At 44.0% G+C, this 17,500-nt stretch overlaps 2 protein-coding genes across 2 annotated transcripts in view; both read left to right on the forward strand.

Moving 5' to 3' along the window:
* Window positions 1-3,799, forward strand: part of duox (dual oxidase) — a 47,642-nt gene extending 43,843 nt beyond the window's left edge. The window contains exon 34 of the mRNA XM_063197797.1: window positions 2,433-3,799. Within this exon, the coding sequence (XP_063053867.1) occupies window positions 2,433-2,555 (123 nt within the window). The 3' untranslated portion in view covers window positions 2,556-3,799. The remainder of the gene's footprint in view (window positions 1-2,432) is intronic.
* Window positions 3,800-6,022: 2,223 nt separating this feature from the next.
* LOC134448040 (dual oxidase 1-like) overlaps window positions 6,023-17,500 on the forward strand; it is a 22,009-nt gene continuing 10,531 nt past the window's right edge. The window contains exons 1-4 of the mRNA XM_063197799.1: window positions 6,023-6,035; window positions 6,563-6,793; window positions 15,906-16,005; window positions 16,730-16,779. Of these exons, the coding sequence (XP_063053869.1) occupies window positions 6,023-6,035; window positions 6,563-6,793; window positions 15,906-16,005; window positions 16,730-16,779 (394 nt within the window). The remainder of the gene's footprint in view (window positions 6,036-6,562; window positions 6,794-15,905; window positions 16,006-16,729; window positions 16,780-17,500) is intronic.

Below are 17,500 nucleotides of genomic sequence, written 5' to 3' on the forward strand. Positions count from 1 at the left end.
TACAAATACACACACACATATGCACGCACACACGCACATGCACATGCACATGCACGCACGCACGCACGCACGCACACACACACACACACACACACACACACATGCACTCACGCGCACAAACACACACACGCACACACACGCATGCATGCGCGTGCACACACACACATACACGCACACACACACATGCACTCACGCGCACAAACACACACACGCACACACACGCATACATGCGCGTGCACACATACACATACACACACACACACACAAATGCGCATGCGCGCACACACACAAACACACACACACACACACGCTCGTCACTCTGCAAGTTCCTGACTACAAGGGGTCTTTCCTAGTCCCTGAAAAAACATTCATACCAGTGTATCATCCCACTTGTGCTCATTGAATAATTAGAACCCTCTCCTGATGAGCGTCTTGGGTCATAAAATATGCAGTGTTTTTTTTTTTTTTTAAGATATTTTTTCGTCTTTTTTAGACGTTATTAGTGGGAGGAGAGTTTGATAGAGAGGCAGGAAACATTTTGGGAGAGAGAGACGGGGAAGGGTTGGCAAAGGACCTGGGCTGGAATCGAACCCGGGGTTGGCTGCACCGTTACAGTAAGCCACCATGGTAGGGTCAAAAGATGCAGTGTTTGATTGTACTGTATGCAATACCTGTAAATGCATGGAAGTTGGTATGGACTCACAGCAGTATAATTAAACCTGGCCGCACCAATTAGAGACTTGTTTGAGCTCACCACACTAAAACAGGAAGCTCTCCACCAAACAATGTAATCCTGGCATTTTTATTTACCTGATACCTGATCAGTAGCAGATTATTTTCTGGGGAATTTGGATCCTAAAATAAATGAACGGGGATTTTTAAGAATGTTTTATGAATGTTGTATCTGTATCCCTTATCAGAGAAGGAAATGTCTTAACTGAAAAGCCACTTCAGCCACAATGTTTCTCATACATGTGGGAGTGAATCACACACGCACACACAAACATTGCATCGTAAGCACACAGACTTAAAGCACACACACTTGCACTTCACACCCACTGTGTACAGTAGCTGAAGTGGCCACAGTAGTTCAGAGGAGGAAACTGGATTTATTTTCCAGGCAGGAAACACATTTTAATTTCAGAGGCCTTCACTTACTGGTTCAGCTACTTTAGTTGCTTGTTATGAGTCTTGTTTGCACCTGCCTCTCATGATTTGATTGGTTAGATAGGACACAGGGCTGGGCTGGGGGAGAAATAGGGCCCGGGCACTTTTGGCTTAATGGGGCCCCTCATAATTAGCAGTGCAGAACTGACTCACCAGTGGGCCCTGCAACCTCATGGGCCCCTATTTTCAAAAATGTAAAATTTTACACTAAGTTAAAATTACATGCCTGAAAATAGGGGCCCATGACGGTGCAGGGCCCACCGAGAAATGCCCGCTGTGCCAGATGGCCAGTCCAGCCCTGATAGGACATGACTATTTGTCTTGCTGCCCTACTAGTAATTACTCGAACTTGTTTCCTATCTGCAGTATTTTGACCGGAGCACTTCAGTTGTTTAAATATGCAAATTTCTGTATCCCTCCTCACACACCGGCTCCAAGAAGCTCTGCTTGTTGTATTAAATTCCATTGTCCTCGATACAACTTCACACACCGGCAGCAAACTATTCTCTTGGTTATGATTCAAGTCTATTTTGTTGGAGCTGCTCCATCAAATTCATTATTGAATCCATCCAAAATGGGTTGTCAATGTTCCTGTAAAATGAACTATTTTTGAGGCTGACCAAAAGTTATCAGAATGGAGTTAACATCAACTCTGTTAGAGTTACATTAACACTGGCATTTTTTCTGTGTATGTTTGCTGCAGTGTGCCACCACTATGTGGGATCAAGTGAAAATGTCCAATCATTTCTCATCAGTTCAACACATTAATAAATGGAGTGTGATTAATGGGTTGCTATTGTAATTACTGACTATTGGAACATCTCATTACCCAACAGTTGTGACAGTGACATGCATTTCAACAGTCAACCCTAATTATTAGCTGCTTTTGCTTTTCGATTCAACTTGTCAGCATATATATATTTTTTTGTTTCTCTTAAACACATGTTTTAGTTATTCATTCCAAAATGCGGTAGGGCCTATGCCAATATCAAAGAAAAGCAATGGCTCTGCTTCAGAGCCAACAGAACCAAACTCATACGATACGGTTGGAGTCAGCAAACAAAGCCAAACTGGATCTGTTTATGCAGATGAGTTAACAGAACCAAACTGGATCTGCTGATGCAGATGAGTTAACAGAGCCAAACTGAATCTGCTGATGCAGATGAGTTAACAGAACCAAACTGGATCTGCTGATGCGGATGAGTTAACAGAACCAAACTGGATCTGCTTATGTGTATGAGTTAACGGAGCAGTGTCTGTTTCAGGTGAAGAAGATCGGGGTGTTCAGCTGTGGCCCGCCGGGTCTCACTAAGAATGTGGAGAAGGCCTGCCAGCAAATGAACAAGCGGGACCAGGCCCACTTCATGCACCACTACGAGAACTTCTAGATCAGTGTTTCTTAAACTTTTTCAGACCGAGGACCACTTGTCCCCCCAAAAATGTTCAGGGACCACCTGTCAACTTAATTCACAGTTGAAGGGTGCTAATTTAGCGCTGCTAATTTAGAGGCAGATCACTTAGTTTTTATTCACATTACAAGCATGTCTTATTGTGGTAAAAAATAACACTTCAGTTATGTTTAGCTTTGTAATAATGTTACAAATATAGCTGGTGTGTCTTGGAAAAGTAGAAATCCCCTCGCGGACCACCTGAGCTCTGTCGTGGACCACCAGTGGTCACCGGACCACACTTTGAGAATCACCGTTCTAGATGTATGATGTTCATTATGTCTTGAGGTTACATTAAATATTCAAGTTCTTTTGTTTCAGACATGTACCTGTAAAAGGTTGTTATCTATTACCCGATATGTTTCGACGGTGACATGCGTTTTAAAGCATGTCACATCTCAACATCCATGTGACCCTCTGATAAAGACGGAAGTTTCACCGTCAAAACATGTCACGTAAAAGATAACAAACTTTTACATGTCTGAAACAAAATAACTTGATTATTTTAGAGAGCTTGTAGAGTTCCTTGTTCTACAGTTCTTAATGAACCACTGGGAACTTCTACAGTAGGCATACCTGCTTGACAGAGCATATCTAACCCAATCTGAGATCTTTTAGACTTCCTGCTCACTAGAAACACATCCTGAACCACTTCGAGAACTTCCTGCTCACCAGAAACACATCATGAACCACTTGGAGAACTTTTGGAGTTCCTGCTCCCAGGTGTACAGTAGCAGCAAATTTTGGGCCCTATGTCATCTCCAATGGACCCCCGCAGCCATATCTTCATAAATTGGACTAAATATGGGCCCCCTTTATACGGTATATGGGGCCCTGGTGACTCAGTCACACTTTACCCCACTGTACGACACCCCTGTCTGCTCCACAGCATTCCGTACAATGCTACAAGATGATTTGCAGTTGCTGTTCCATAGCCCACTGTATGCACTACTATGAAAGATTGAAACTGAGTTCCTGCACTTCTAAAGACCACTTTATGCAGCACTTTGACTTTAAAAGTTCCTGCTTGCTCACGTGTTGTCCTGGTTTCTGTTTTTCAGTATAACAGCTGATACAATCACAGAGTCATCGCTCTTGCTTGGTTATTCGATCACCCTTCTGATAATTTATTAACATTTAAACTTTTTATTGTTGCCTTTTACGTAGTTCTTATTAGAGGACGTCTGATACACTTGCAGCACTGTTGACGATTTTTTTTCTATCAAATAAATTCAATTTTGCTGTATTTTCTCTCTGGTGTGAATAATTGATACTGTTTTGAATAATAGTGGGGATTTAGTTTCTAATCCAGTTAGGTGGGTTAACAGTACACAGGGAAGTGCTAAACTGGGCCAAAAAAATCAACCTGGCCATTTTGACAATAACAATGAAGACAATAAAGTGTTAAAATGCTTATGTATTATTTAGTCATTTCTAAAAAGAAAAATCAGATGACTGATCAGATGAATTTATATTTCTGGTCCAGAATTAGTATTCCTGTGGTTTGACTATTTGCTTTGACAATGTGTGCTCTGCGCCAAGGAAGAAAAGGATCGTACGTACAGATATTTTGATGACTAGACTAACACGATTAGTCTAATATCATTGGTCTACACAATGAAACACAAATAAAGTTGAGAAACTGCTTATGCTGAAGTACTCTATTTTATGCAGTCCTGCTCTAAGGTGATGTGTGGTGATGTGCTAAAAGGCTAGATCTCTGAATCAGGGGGTGTTGGCCCACATACAGGGGATGAGTTTACCCACGCAGTTGAGAGATAGACAGACAAACAGACAGACAGACAGACAGACAGACACACACACACACACACGCACGCACGCACGCACGCACGCACGCACGCACACACGCACACACACACACACACACACACACACACACACACACACACACACACACACACGCACACACTTTACATGACAAGACGTGAACCTTTAATCCATACATGACTTGCAGTTTATACAGCATCTAAGTTTTGAGATGTAAGGTATATTTCCAAATCAGAGTGAATTCTATCCCTGTTTAGACTACAAAATGCAGGCTGCACATGACTTGTGATGTAAATCGGTCTTAAAAAGAAATGCAAGGTTTATATTCCCTCCTTGTCTAGCCCTATACTGCGCACATTATTATCCCATCATGGAAAAAAATCTTACTGTGGTTTTTGTCACATAAAATGGACTTCTTAAGACATATTTGGTTTTTTGGGGGGGGTACTTTTAGGTTTGTTGCCATATGGCAACATTGTGCAGTTATGGAAAGGATCCAGTGTACATTTTCCATCCAAGATCAAACAAGGGTCATTCAACATTATGGATTATTTTATAGAAATATAATTGTTTTTATCTCAGAAAAAACATTTAAAGTTTACCCACAAGTTCAAGGGAGTTATTTAACACATTTTTGCCACTGAGAGACTAAGTGAATACTGTTTATTATATCCCAGAAAAACAGTATTTCAGTGGTACTACGTTGACCAACCACCAATGAATATATTTGGTGTTAACACAATATGTGTGCACAGATTTGCACAAAAATGTGTATGGTAACTGTCTATAATATGTACATGAACTGATTTAATTTTGGAAGCCAACACTTTCAAGATGGCCGACATTCAAGATGGCGATTTGCGAGCCAGGCATCTTTCAACATAAACGATCGCTTATTTGTCATAACATTTGAATGGATGCTTGGATTTACACTAAACCTTGTGTGATAACACTCTATAATAAGTAAATAAGCCATGTAAAATTGTGAGGCCAGTGCTTTCAAGATAGCTGACTTTCAAGATGGCTGACTTTGAAGTTGGCAATCTTTTGGGACGGCCTACCATTTGTTTACGCCACAACTTTTCAATGGGTGCTTGGATTTGCAGTAAATCTTGTGTGTTAATAATATAATTGGTTTATGAGCTGTTTGAAATGTGGAGATTATGCTTTTAAAATAGCTGACTTTCAAAATGGTTGACTTTGTACAATAATTTTTGATCGGGTTGACAGATTTGCACAAACGTTGTGTGCTAATTAGCCTAATTATAACAGACACATGAAGTCAAAACATTTTGGAGGCTTCAAATGGTCAAGATGACAGTAGCTTTATGCTCTAATCTGGGGTTTGGGGATTTTTGTGGTATACCTCTGGCAGTCTGGGGAGGCTGCATAGGCCTTGTTCACTTTTCTCTATGTACTCAGAGTGAAAGCTCATAAAACAGTTCTGTACACCTATTATAACCTTTTTAATGTTTTTTATAGACAGCCATTTACACTAACTATAAATATTATCAGTTATCAATCATTCAATCAATTAATCAATCAATTAATCAATCAATTAGAATTGGGTATTTGTATCAATACACTTTCCCTTGACCGTCTTGTTTCATTACCGCACAATGTTGCCGTATGGCAACATACCTACTTTTCAACATAAAACGAAAATGATTTTAGTTGAAAACAAAACAAATGGTGAAAACAGATCATGACTAACTATAGATCATCCCAATATTTTTTTAAATGTTGTAAATATTGCAAAAAGTGTGAAAGATCTTGGCCAATGCTAGAGCAATCTGTCAAGGACACCTTCTCATGTACAGTGAGGGAAAGAGCAAGCCTGGGGCAGTGTGTGGTGTCATGTGATGTCAACAAACCACGTAATTGGATTAAACAAGGCCACAGTTTCAATATGAAAACCAATCAGTGTCTATTATTTATATTTAAATACCAGGAAATGCCAAAAGAATGGTATGTTGCCATATGGCAACACCGTGCAGTATAGGGCTAGACTACAAACTGCAGACTTCACATGTAAATCGGTCTTGAAATGTAAGGTATATATTGTAAGGTATATATATTAGACTACAAACTGCAGACTTGTGATGTAAGTCGGTCCTGAAATGTAATACTGTATATTCCCTCCTCCTCTCCCTCTATAGACTACAGCCTGCAGGCGGTGTCGTCGGGTGTGCCCGAGGTGTCGGCGGTGGGTGTGGTGGTGTCGCGCGGCTCTGCGGCCGCCATCTCCTTCCTCTTTCCCTACATGCTGCTGACCGTGTGCCGCAACCTCATCACGCGCTGCCGCGAGACCTTCCTCAACCGCTACGTGCCCTTCGACGCCGCCATCGACTTCCACCGCGTCATGGCCATGACCGCCATCGTCCTCACAGGTCAGAGGACAGCTCAGACCAGTTAGTTAGTTAGTTAGAGCTTTATTTGTCCCCGTGGGGCAATTGTTCTTGCATTTCACTCGCTGGCACAATACACATAAGACACAGTGAGACATATAGCAGACATAGAACACAGAACACAGAAATTGGTATTCACACTAGCACACATTGGGTGGCTGCATACTACTTGACCTCATTTAGTGCTTTTATCGCTTGGGGAATAAAAGAGAACTTTGACCTATTTTTGGACAGGAGGGGGGGACAAAAACGACGTCCAGAGGGCAGGAATTGGAAGGAGGAGGACAGTGAATGAGTGTAATGAGCAATGATGACATCGGCCTTTTTAGCAATCCTCTCCATGTAAACACTCTCCATACTTGGTAGGGTTATACCAAGTAGTTTACTAGCCGTGGAAACTGTAGTATATTGTTAGAATGTTCTGTGATCGATTGGTTTACCCTATGAGGAGCGCATTCACTCAGTGTTCGATATGCTTTGCCTGACTTCAGTCTGTAGTATGTGAGCGGCAATAAAAGTCACATACAAAGTGTCTCACCAGGTAAATAAGCCTCACCGTTTTATTTATTAGAGTAACAAGTACTCAACATGGTGTCAGAAGTGGTCTTTTCTCACTCCATATGAGACGCGACACTACAATAGTTTTCGTTTGATCCTCCGCTGTGGAAAGAAAAGTTTAGTTTAACGTCTTCAAGTGATAGAACGTACGTTAACGTTAGCTAGCTACGATGGACCAGTTTAAACCTCCAGCACCGCTAGTGCTAACCGGCAACATCAGCGAGAATTGGCGCCGATGGGAGCAACGGTTTCAGCTGTATATGACGGCTACGGGAGCGGACACAAAAGCTGAACCAGTGAAGATAGCCATTATGCTGCATACGGTCGGCGAGGAAGCGCTCGAGATCTACAACACAATGGACGTGTTTGTCGAAGCGGGTGAGGATGGACAGCCCGGTGAGCTAACAGTGAAGCACATATTGGATGCCTTCAGAAAGTATTGCATTCCGAAAAAGAACATTGTATTTGAGCGCCATCAGTTCTGGTCACTACCGATGTCTGAGGGAGTCAACGTAGACCAGTTCGTGACTGAACTTCGCCAAAAATGTAAGAACTGTGAATTTGGACAAACTGAGAATGACATGATAAGAGACAAGCTAGTGTTTTCTGTGCCAGACGTTCGCGTGAAGGAGCGATTACTGCGTGAAACGGACTTAACTCTGGATAAAGCAGTTGATATCTGTAGAGCAGCCGAGGTTACCAGATCACAGATGCGAGCCATGAGATCGGCGCAGCCAGAGGCATCCGTAGAGGCTCTTCACAAGGTGTCTGCCAGCTACGACAAGGGGAGAGTCGCCATGAAAAAAATGTCACGACCACCTGAGAGAAAGACACAGGCAGCCAGCAGCAATGTAAACAAATGCAGAAAGTGCGGCGGGGCGCACAAACCTCGTCAGTGTCCAGCATTCGGTGTCATCTGCCACAACTGCAGCAAGAAGAACCACTACGCGAAGATGTGCGCGTCAACACAAGACAGAGGAGCCACTGCCCGGGGCGTGCACGATCTTGAGGTAGAGTCACTGTTCATATCTACAATGTCCTGTACTCAACCCAAACGCACTCAACAAGATAATTCGTGGTACACAACAGCCAACATAAAAGACACAGAGGTCAAGTTTAAATTGGACACTGGGGCAGATGCAAATGTGCTACCTCTGAGCATTTTGCAGAAGATTCCGGGTCCTCATCAGCTGCAACCCACACACATCACACTCGTCGCCTATGGAGGAACACGTCTGAAGCCGGAGGGCACCGTGAGACTTACCTGCGATGTGGCCAGAACGACGACAGATCTTCTGTTCTTCATCACCAAGCACTCCTCCACTCCGATCCTGGGCCGAGACGCATGTGAACAGCTGCAGCTGGTGAAAAGAATGCAGACCATCGCACTCAAAGCGCCAGCCACGAAAGAGGAGCTAGTGGACGCCTACCCCTCCGTCTTCAGTGGGCTGGGACAGTTTCCTGGGGTGCACCACATCCACACAGACCCACATGTGGCCCCAGTTGTGCACGGCTGCAGAAAAATCCCCATCGCTGTCATGGATCGGCTGAAAACGACGCTACAAGACCTCGTCGAAAGAGATGTCATCGCACCAGTGACGGAGCCCACAGAATGGGTAAATAGCCTTGTCATCACAGAGAAGAAAAACGGGACACTCAGGGTGTGCTTGGACCCTCGAGACCTGAATGAGGCGATCAAGAGACAGCACTTCTCAATACCAACCCCAGAAGAAGTACTACACCGGCTGTCAGGGAAAACCATCTTCTCCATCCTAGACGAAAAGGACGGATACTGGCAAGTGAGTCTGGACCAGCCCTCATCGATGCTCTGCACATTCAGCACACCGTGGGGCAGGTTCCGCTTCAAGAGACTTCCTTTTGGCATCAAGTCCGCCAGCGAGGTTTTCCAGCAAAAGAACTGTGAGACATTCGGCAACATTGAAGGAGTGCACATCATTGCAGACGACATGATCATCGCCGCTGCGTCTGAAGAAGAGCATGATGCCATTCTACAAAAAGTAATGGACACTGCACAGGAAAACAACATCAAATTCAACAAAGACAAAATACAGTACAAAGTGGACTCAGTCAAATACATGGGCCATGTAGTCACCACGAAGGGAGTGAAGCCGGACGAGTCCAAGGTGTTCGCCATCAGAGACATGCCGCAGCCAGACGACAAGAAAGCACTACAGAGACTGCTGGGAATGACAAGGTACCTCTGCCAATACATCCCAAATGAAGCCAGCATCACAAGCCCACTCAGAGAGCTGCTACGAAAGGACGCTGCCTGGCACTGGAGCCACCAACACACCGCTGCATTGGAGAAGCTCAAGACCGCCCTCATGCAAGCCCCAGTACTCCAGTTCTACGACCAGAGCAAGCCACTCACCATACAGTGCGACGCATCGAAAGACGGACTCGGCGCCTGTCTGCTGCAGGAAGGTAGGCCACTGTCTTATGCATCACGAGCACTCACAGACTCTGAGAAGAATTATGCTCAGATAGAGAAAGAGCTGCTGGCAATAGTCTTTTCCACCAAACGCTTTCACCAGTATGTCTATGGTAACACAGTGACTGTACAATCTGACCATAAGCCCCTAGAAGTCATCTTCAAAAAACACCTGAGCAAGGCACCAGCACGACTCCAGCGCATGCTATTGCAGCTCCAACGCTATGACCTGAGAATCGTCTACACAGCAGGCAAGGAGATGCACGTCGCAGATACCCTGTCCCGCGCTGTTGTCAGTGACTGCAAGGATGACGTGAAGGAAGACCTGTTCGAGGAGAGAGTAGTGCACGCAATGGAGGCCACAGCCGCACTCGACGAAGACACACTCTCAAAGCTCAAGGGGGCCACGGCGACGGACAGCACACTGCAACAGGTGATTGAGCTACACAAGAAAGGCTGGCCGAGGCGACAGCGCAGTGTTCCCACCAACCTACACCGGTACTGGTCGATGCGACACAACATCAGCATCAGGGATGGCATCCTGATGACTGGTGACAAGATTGTGATCCCACAGAGTGTGAAGCAGCAGATGCTTGACAGACTGCACCTCGCACACCAGGGGATACTGCGGTCGAAAGCGCACGCAAGAAAGGTGATGTACTGGCCAGGTATGAAGCACGACATCGAAAACCAGGTGGAGAAATGCCGCCCATGCCAACAACACCAGCCACAAAATCAAAAAGAACCCCTGATTCCCCACGAGATACCTGAGCCGCCATGACTGAAGATTGATGCAGACATCTTTGAGCTACACGGACAGTCATATCTCCTGATGGTGGACTACATGTCAAAGTATCCAGAACTGCTCAACTTACCTGACAAAACCGCCCACACAGTCATACGCAAAATGAAGACCATCTTCGCCAGACATGGAATCCCAAAGGAGCTGGTAAGCGATCACGTCCCTTTCGCCAGCTCTGAAATGCGACAGTTTGCATCGTCGTGGGGCATAAAACTCATCCACTCCAGCCCTGGATATCCACAGTCAAACGGCCTAGCAGAGAGAATGGTAAAGACTGTAAAACATGCACTTAAAAAAGCAACACAGGCCGGCACAGACCCGCACTTAGCTCTCCTGTCACTACGCAACACTCCAGTGACTGGAACAGAGTTTTCACCAGCACAAGTCCTGATGGGAAGAGTACTGCGAAGCACCCTGCCGACCTCCACAGCTGTTCTGCAACCAGCTGTGCCACACGGATTCCACTCACGGCTGAAACACCTTCAAGCCAGGCAAGTGCACTACTACAACCACAACACAAAGACACTGCCAGAGTTTGCTCCTGGCACTACAGTGCACATGTCAACACGTCGTGGCTGGGAACCAGCTACAGTCCTGCACAAGCGAGAGGAACCACGTGCATACAACGTCCAGACACCCAGTGGTGTCACGTTCTGGAGAAATCGACGTCATCTGCGGAGAATCCACCCCAGTCTTCATCGAGAGGACGACGACGATCTTCCCGAGCAGCCCATCGCTTCACAGAGAGAGGACACATCACAGGCCCAGCGAGACCAACGCACACCAGCCTGTGAACCATCCAGTCCCACTCCAGCTGCGCCCACCTACAGCACCAGAAGTGGGAGACTCGTCAAGATTCCTGCAAGGTTCAAGGACTATGAGTTGAAATAACACTTGAGTCCTGCCTACAGATAAGTCAAGTTCTGACTTTGTTTATGTATACTTGTTCTTGTTTAATGAAGTGAATACTTACCCAATTTTTCTTGCACAGAAAGACTGAAAAATATTTATCAACTGTCTTTGAAATAATAAAAAAAAAGACAGACACATGAAGAAAAAAAAAAAAATCATCTGAGTCTTTGAAAAAAAAAAAAAGAACAGACACATAAAAAAAAAAAAATCATCTGTGTCTTTGAAAAAAAAAAAAAGAACAGAAAGACAAACGTGAATGAAAGACTATGAATGATAAAATGTTTTTAATTGTATGCAATGTGATCCACAGGTTTTTACAGTATGATGTTGTCTTTTAAAATGCATAATGCAATTGTTTATATCTTGTGATAATCTTAAAATGTTAATTTAATGATGCAGAACTACAGTAAAGTTAAATATGATTCATGCTTAAAAAGGGAGGATGTAGTATAGTGTTAGAATGTTCTGTGATCGATTGGTTTACCCTATGAGGAGCGCATTCACTCAGTGTTCGATATGTTTTGCCTGACTTCAGTCTGTAGCATGTGAGTGGCAATAAAAGTCACATACAAAGTGTCTCACCAGGTAAATAAGCCTCACCGTTTTATTTATTAGAGTAACAAGTACTCAACAGAAACTGTCCTCCTTACCACATTTTTTTGTGCCTCAGTGACATTTCCGAACCAACAAATAATACAAAAGGTTAAAACTCTTTCAATAAAAGAAGTATAAAACATATGGATATATATCCGTTTGTCGACATTAAAAGCAAGCATTTTCTTCAAAAAGTACATTCTCTGCTGTGTCTTAGTATGTAGTGCGTCCGTCCATGAGTCCCACTTCAGCTTACTGTCAAGCACAACACCCAGATATTTGTAAGTAGGGACCGCCTGGATGGTCTCTCCCGTGACGACTGTAGCAGAGGGTGATTGTGATCTCCTAACTTCCAGTGACTTCCAGTGGCGTGTACAGACATTTTGGGGGGCAGGGGCTCGAGATGGGGGCAGGGGGTATAGTTTGGAATAGAAATCTCTAAAAACGTTGAGTCTCTGTTGAGTCTACGGTCAATGATTGTGATATATTACATATTACAGTAAGTGAGATGCAGATTTACATTCATGGTGGTAAGCCAGAAGACGACCTGCTCTCTGTATTCATAATAATTTTAATGAAAGCTGGTGTTTTCCTGTTCTTGCTGTTGACAATAGGTCATATTGGGTTATCAGTGCAACCCTTTCTTTATATATGACTCAGCTGTTGGGGCTGTAGAATATTATTGGTCAATGTGTCTTATTGACTCCAGGGGTTCTTTTTCTTTTTCTTATCTCTCCTTACTATGTGAAATAGAATAAGAAATAATATTCCAGTACTGTAGATGGGGTTATGGAGTCAGACCTGTTTAAGTATATGAAATCACGGTAACACTTTATTTTAGGGATACATATATTAGCACTAATACATACAATATTAATGCCTTAGTAAGTAACTTGTAAGGCATGTACTAAGCAAAATCAGACAGTTGTTAGACATTTATTCGCAAATGTCTTGTTCATGCACAATAAGGGATGTATTACCAATATAACCTTAGTAAGGACCTAGTAGACCTAGATTTCTATTTATGAGTAAGCAGTAAGGGCCAGAATACAATGTGTATAAGCTCCTGGTACACTGTGTGAACAAACCCTGAACAGTGTGAAAACAGATGTGGAATAAGGGTCCCTATTCTAAAGTGATGCATTGCTCAGCCCAGATGGCTTAGGGCCCCCGCACTACCTAGGGCCCCAACTCTAATCCCCCCCGGGAAGCAAAGTGTGAGAAAATTTCCTAATCTGCATTAATCTCATTGAGTATGTAGATCTCAGTTATTCTAGTCAATATGCAGAATAGTAATTGGAAGCATTATATAGCAAGGATTGGGCGTAAACTTCTCAATGACGGTGGGTGGTGAGATGTCATTTTTTCATACACCAATTAGTTTTAATTGTAAAAACCCTACAATAAATGCAGAATATAACGATGAGTAATAGTTTGGAAGCGAAACTAAGCTATTCCTTTGTGATAAATAAGTTAATGTTTGAGAAACTTAGCTCCAAGAAGTGCAGTGCATGATGGGTACGCCCTTAGTCAGAAATGCAATGCATGGCCAATGCAGCAATGATAATATTTCTGTTGTTACGTACATGGCAAATTGTTTGGATAGCATCTAAATTTCACGAGTGAGGGGAGGAGCTAAGAACGTAGGCTCAGAGCTGGGTAGGTTGTCTGTTGGCCTAGATTGCGTGTGTGTTTTTGTTTTTCTTTTAATTTTTATAAATTGTCTTACCTCTTTTTGACATTACTGCCAATTTGTAAAGAAAACATACTGTAATCAAGATGAGATTTCACCTTGTCTGGCAGGTGTCACTGAACTGATTAACCGGCTGCTGTCAGCCAATCACAAACCAGAGGACAATTTATAAGGGGTGTCTTCACTTTGCTTTTGTAAAACTTGAGAAAGGCCATACGGGCCGAAACGTTGTTTGTCAATAAATTGCAACACGATGGACAAGAGTGTGCGGTACCTTCTTCTACCAAATTGATCCTGCACCCGCTACCTGCACCTCGAAACCTCTGGTGTGCGTTGGTTTCCTCCCTCAAAAGGCCTAGATTGCGTACCCATCATGCACAGCACTTCTTGAAGCTAATGTTCTCAACCATTAACTTAATTATCACAAAAGAATAGATTAGTTTTGCTTCAAAACTATTATTCTAATGTTTTGCATTTATTTTGGGGGTTTTTACCATTAAAAAAAATTTACATCTCACCAACCCACCGCCATTGACAAGTGTACGTTCAATCCTTGCTATATAAAGGCTCCTGTTACCTTCCTTACATTGTTATGAAAAAGAGAAAACTAGATAACTCGGTAGTTTGATAGTTGATAATTATTTAATATACCCTTACACTTTGTAGATCGGGGGCAGGGCGGGCTAGGTTGTGCGGGCCTGGGTGGTGTGGGGGCCCTAGGTAAGGAGGGGGACTTTGGTAGTGCGGAGGCCCTGAGCCATCTGGGCTGACCAATGCATCACTTTAGAATAGGGACCCTTATTCCGCATCTGTTTTCACGCTGTTCAGGGTTTGTTCACACAGTGTGTCGGGAGCTTATACACATTGTATTCTGCCACTTACTAGTTACTAATAAATAGAAATATAGGCTTACTGGTCCTTACTAAGGTTATATTAGTAATAAATCCCTAATTGGGCGTGAACAAGACATTTGTGAATACATGCTTAACAACTGTCTTATTTTGCTTAGTACATGTCTTACAAGTTACTTACACAGGCATTAATATTGTATGTATTAGTGCTAATAGATGTATCCCTAAAATAAAGTGTTACCGAAATCACTTATTACCCATCTATTACTCATCTTACCAATGAATACATAGAAGTGACTGTCTGATAGTAGGGACGTGTCTAATCTCCAGACACTTCGCTGTGTCACATTTTGAGAGAATGAAATATCCAGGGAAACTGGTGCATGATCAGATAAGACAATTGCGGTATATTCAGTTTTTGTGATGAACGTGTGAAACGAGTAGGAAATGAAGGAGTAGGAAAATTCCCTTTTGTGAGGATTAAAGAACCTCCAAGGGTCAACACAGCCTGCTGCTTTGTCAGCAAACTCACCAAGAGGAAGAGACATTTTAGAGTGTGCCAAATCTCTAGGGCTGGAGCGATCCACAGCCGGGTCCATCACCGTGTTAAAGTCACCAGGCTGTCTGTTTCAGTGTGGTAGGGGGGAGCGCAATCTTTTTATCATTAACGTTTGTCCCTTCTCACTGCCCTCATTGTATACAGGCCAAGTCATGTCTACAGTGTGTGTGTGTGTGTGTGTGCGTGCGTGCGTACTTGTGTGTGTGTGTGTGTGCGTGCATTTGCATGTGTGTGTGTGTACGTGCGTACATATGCGTGTGTATGTGTGTGTGTGTGCGCATGCGTGCGTGCGCGCGTGCGTGTGTGTGTGTGTGTGTGTGTGTGTGTGTGTGTGCGTGCTCACATACGTGTGTGTGTGTGTGTGTGCGTGCGTACATATGTGTGTGTGTGTGTGTGTGTGTGTGTGTGTGTGTGTGTGCGCGCGTGCGTGCGTACATATGCGTGCGTGCGCGCGTGTGTGTGTGTGTGCGTGCGTACATATGTGTCTGTGTGTGTGTGTGTGTGTGTGTGTGCATGCGTGCGTACATGTGTGTGTGTGTGTGTCTGTGTGTGTGTGTGTGTGTGTGTGTGTGTGTGTGTGTGTGTGTGTGTGTGTGTGTGTGTGTGTGTGTGTGTGTGCATGTGTGTGTGTTGTGTGTGTGTGTGTGTGTGTGTGTCTTCCTCCTCACTGCAGCGGTCCACAGTCTGGGTCACGTGGTGAACCTGTATGCCCTGGCGGTGAGCGAGCTCAGCATCCTGGCCTGCCTCTTCCCTGCAGTGCTCTCCAACAACGGGTATCACACACACACACACACACACACACACACACACACACACACACACACACACACACACACACACACACACACACACACACACACATACAGACACACACACATACAGACACATACACACAGGCACGCGCACACGCGCACGGACACACACACGCGCACACACGCACACACAGACACACATACAGACACACACACATACACACACATACACACAGGCACGCGCACGCACGCACGCACGCACGCACACACACACACACACACACACACACACGCGCGCATATGTACGCACGCACACACACGCACGCGCGCACGCACGCGCACACACACATACACACGCATTTGTACGCACGCACACACACACACACACAGAAGCATGCACATACGCACACGCACACATACTGTACACATGTGCGCATACACAAATGTGCAAACACACACACACACACGTGCACAGACACACACACACACACATTCACGCACACACACACATTCACACACACACACTCACAAAGACACACACACACACATCATACAGCACATAGAGTATGTGTGAGGACAGTCTTATTTTAGGTAATACACAGTTTATGGCATCAAGAACACTCCCACTTTCTAAGTGGCTGTTGTTTATGTCAATCTGGTGTGTTGACTGGTGTTGGTTATGCCATGGTAATTTTTGTTTGGTTGTTGGTTGTCCTGCACTCATTTTGGACTGGTTGTGTTCCAGCTCTGAGATGCCGCTCCCGTGGACATTCTGGTTCTTCCAGACAATTCCAGGTGAGTGATGGATAAATGACACACACACCAGTACCTACTGTATATGGACAGACAGACAGACACACACACACACACACACACACACACACACACACACACACACACACACACACACACACACACACACACACACACACACGACCTCTACAGCATCGCTATATACTGGTGAGCACTAAGAGTGTAAATAACAATCGATCGAATCGTATCGCATTGTGGGGCATTAGTAAGTATCGTTAAAGCAAAGAAAGCTCCCGCACACTGTTCACATTTGCATGCTTCAATGCAATGTTTTGGTCTACTGAGCTTCTTCAAGCAAGGTTTGAATTGCTTGAAGAAGGTCAGTAGACCGAAACGTTGCATTAAACCATGCAAATGTGAACAGTGTGCAGGAGCTTTCTTTGCTTTAACGTTGGTGACCTAGGGGTTCCACTCCTACGCACCTGACCAAGGAGGTGTGCAAGAATTCTTCACTTACTAAGCATTCGTAAGTATCGAAAATAATTGAATTGCTGGCACCTACCCAACGTCCTGACTCTATAACATAATAAAAGTGGAGTAGTGAAGTAATGATGTAGTTGGAAAAAAAATTGTAATCGAATCGTATCGTGGGGCAAAATAATTTCAAATAATCAAATTGCTTCCTCAACCCCTTAGCGCAGCACTATGGCTCTCTGTAATGTCATGGCAATGTTGTTATGATGTAGTTAAGCATTTTCAGCAC

The sequence above is a fragment of the Engraulis encrasicolus genome, chromosome 4, assembly GCF_034702125.1.
Source record: "Engraulis encrasicolus isolate BLACKSEA-1 chromosome 4, IST_EnEncr_1.0, whole genome shotgun sequence".
Taxonomy (NCBI): Eukaryota; Metazoa; Chordata; class Actinopteri; order Clupeiformes; family Engraulidae; genus Engraulis; species Engraulis encrasicolus.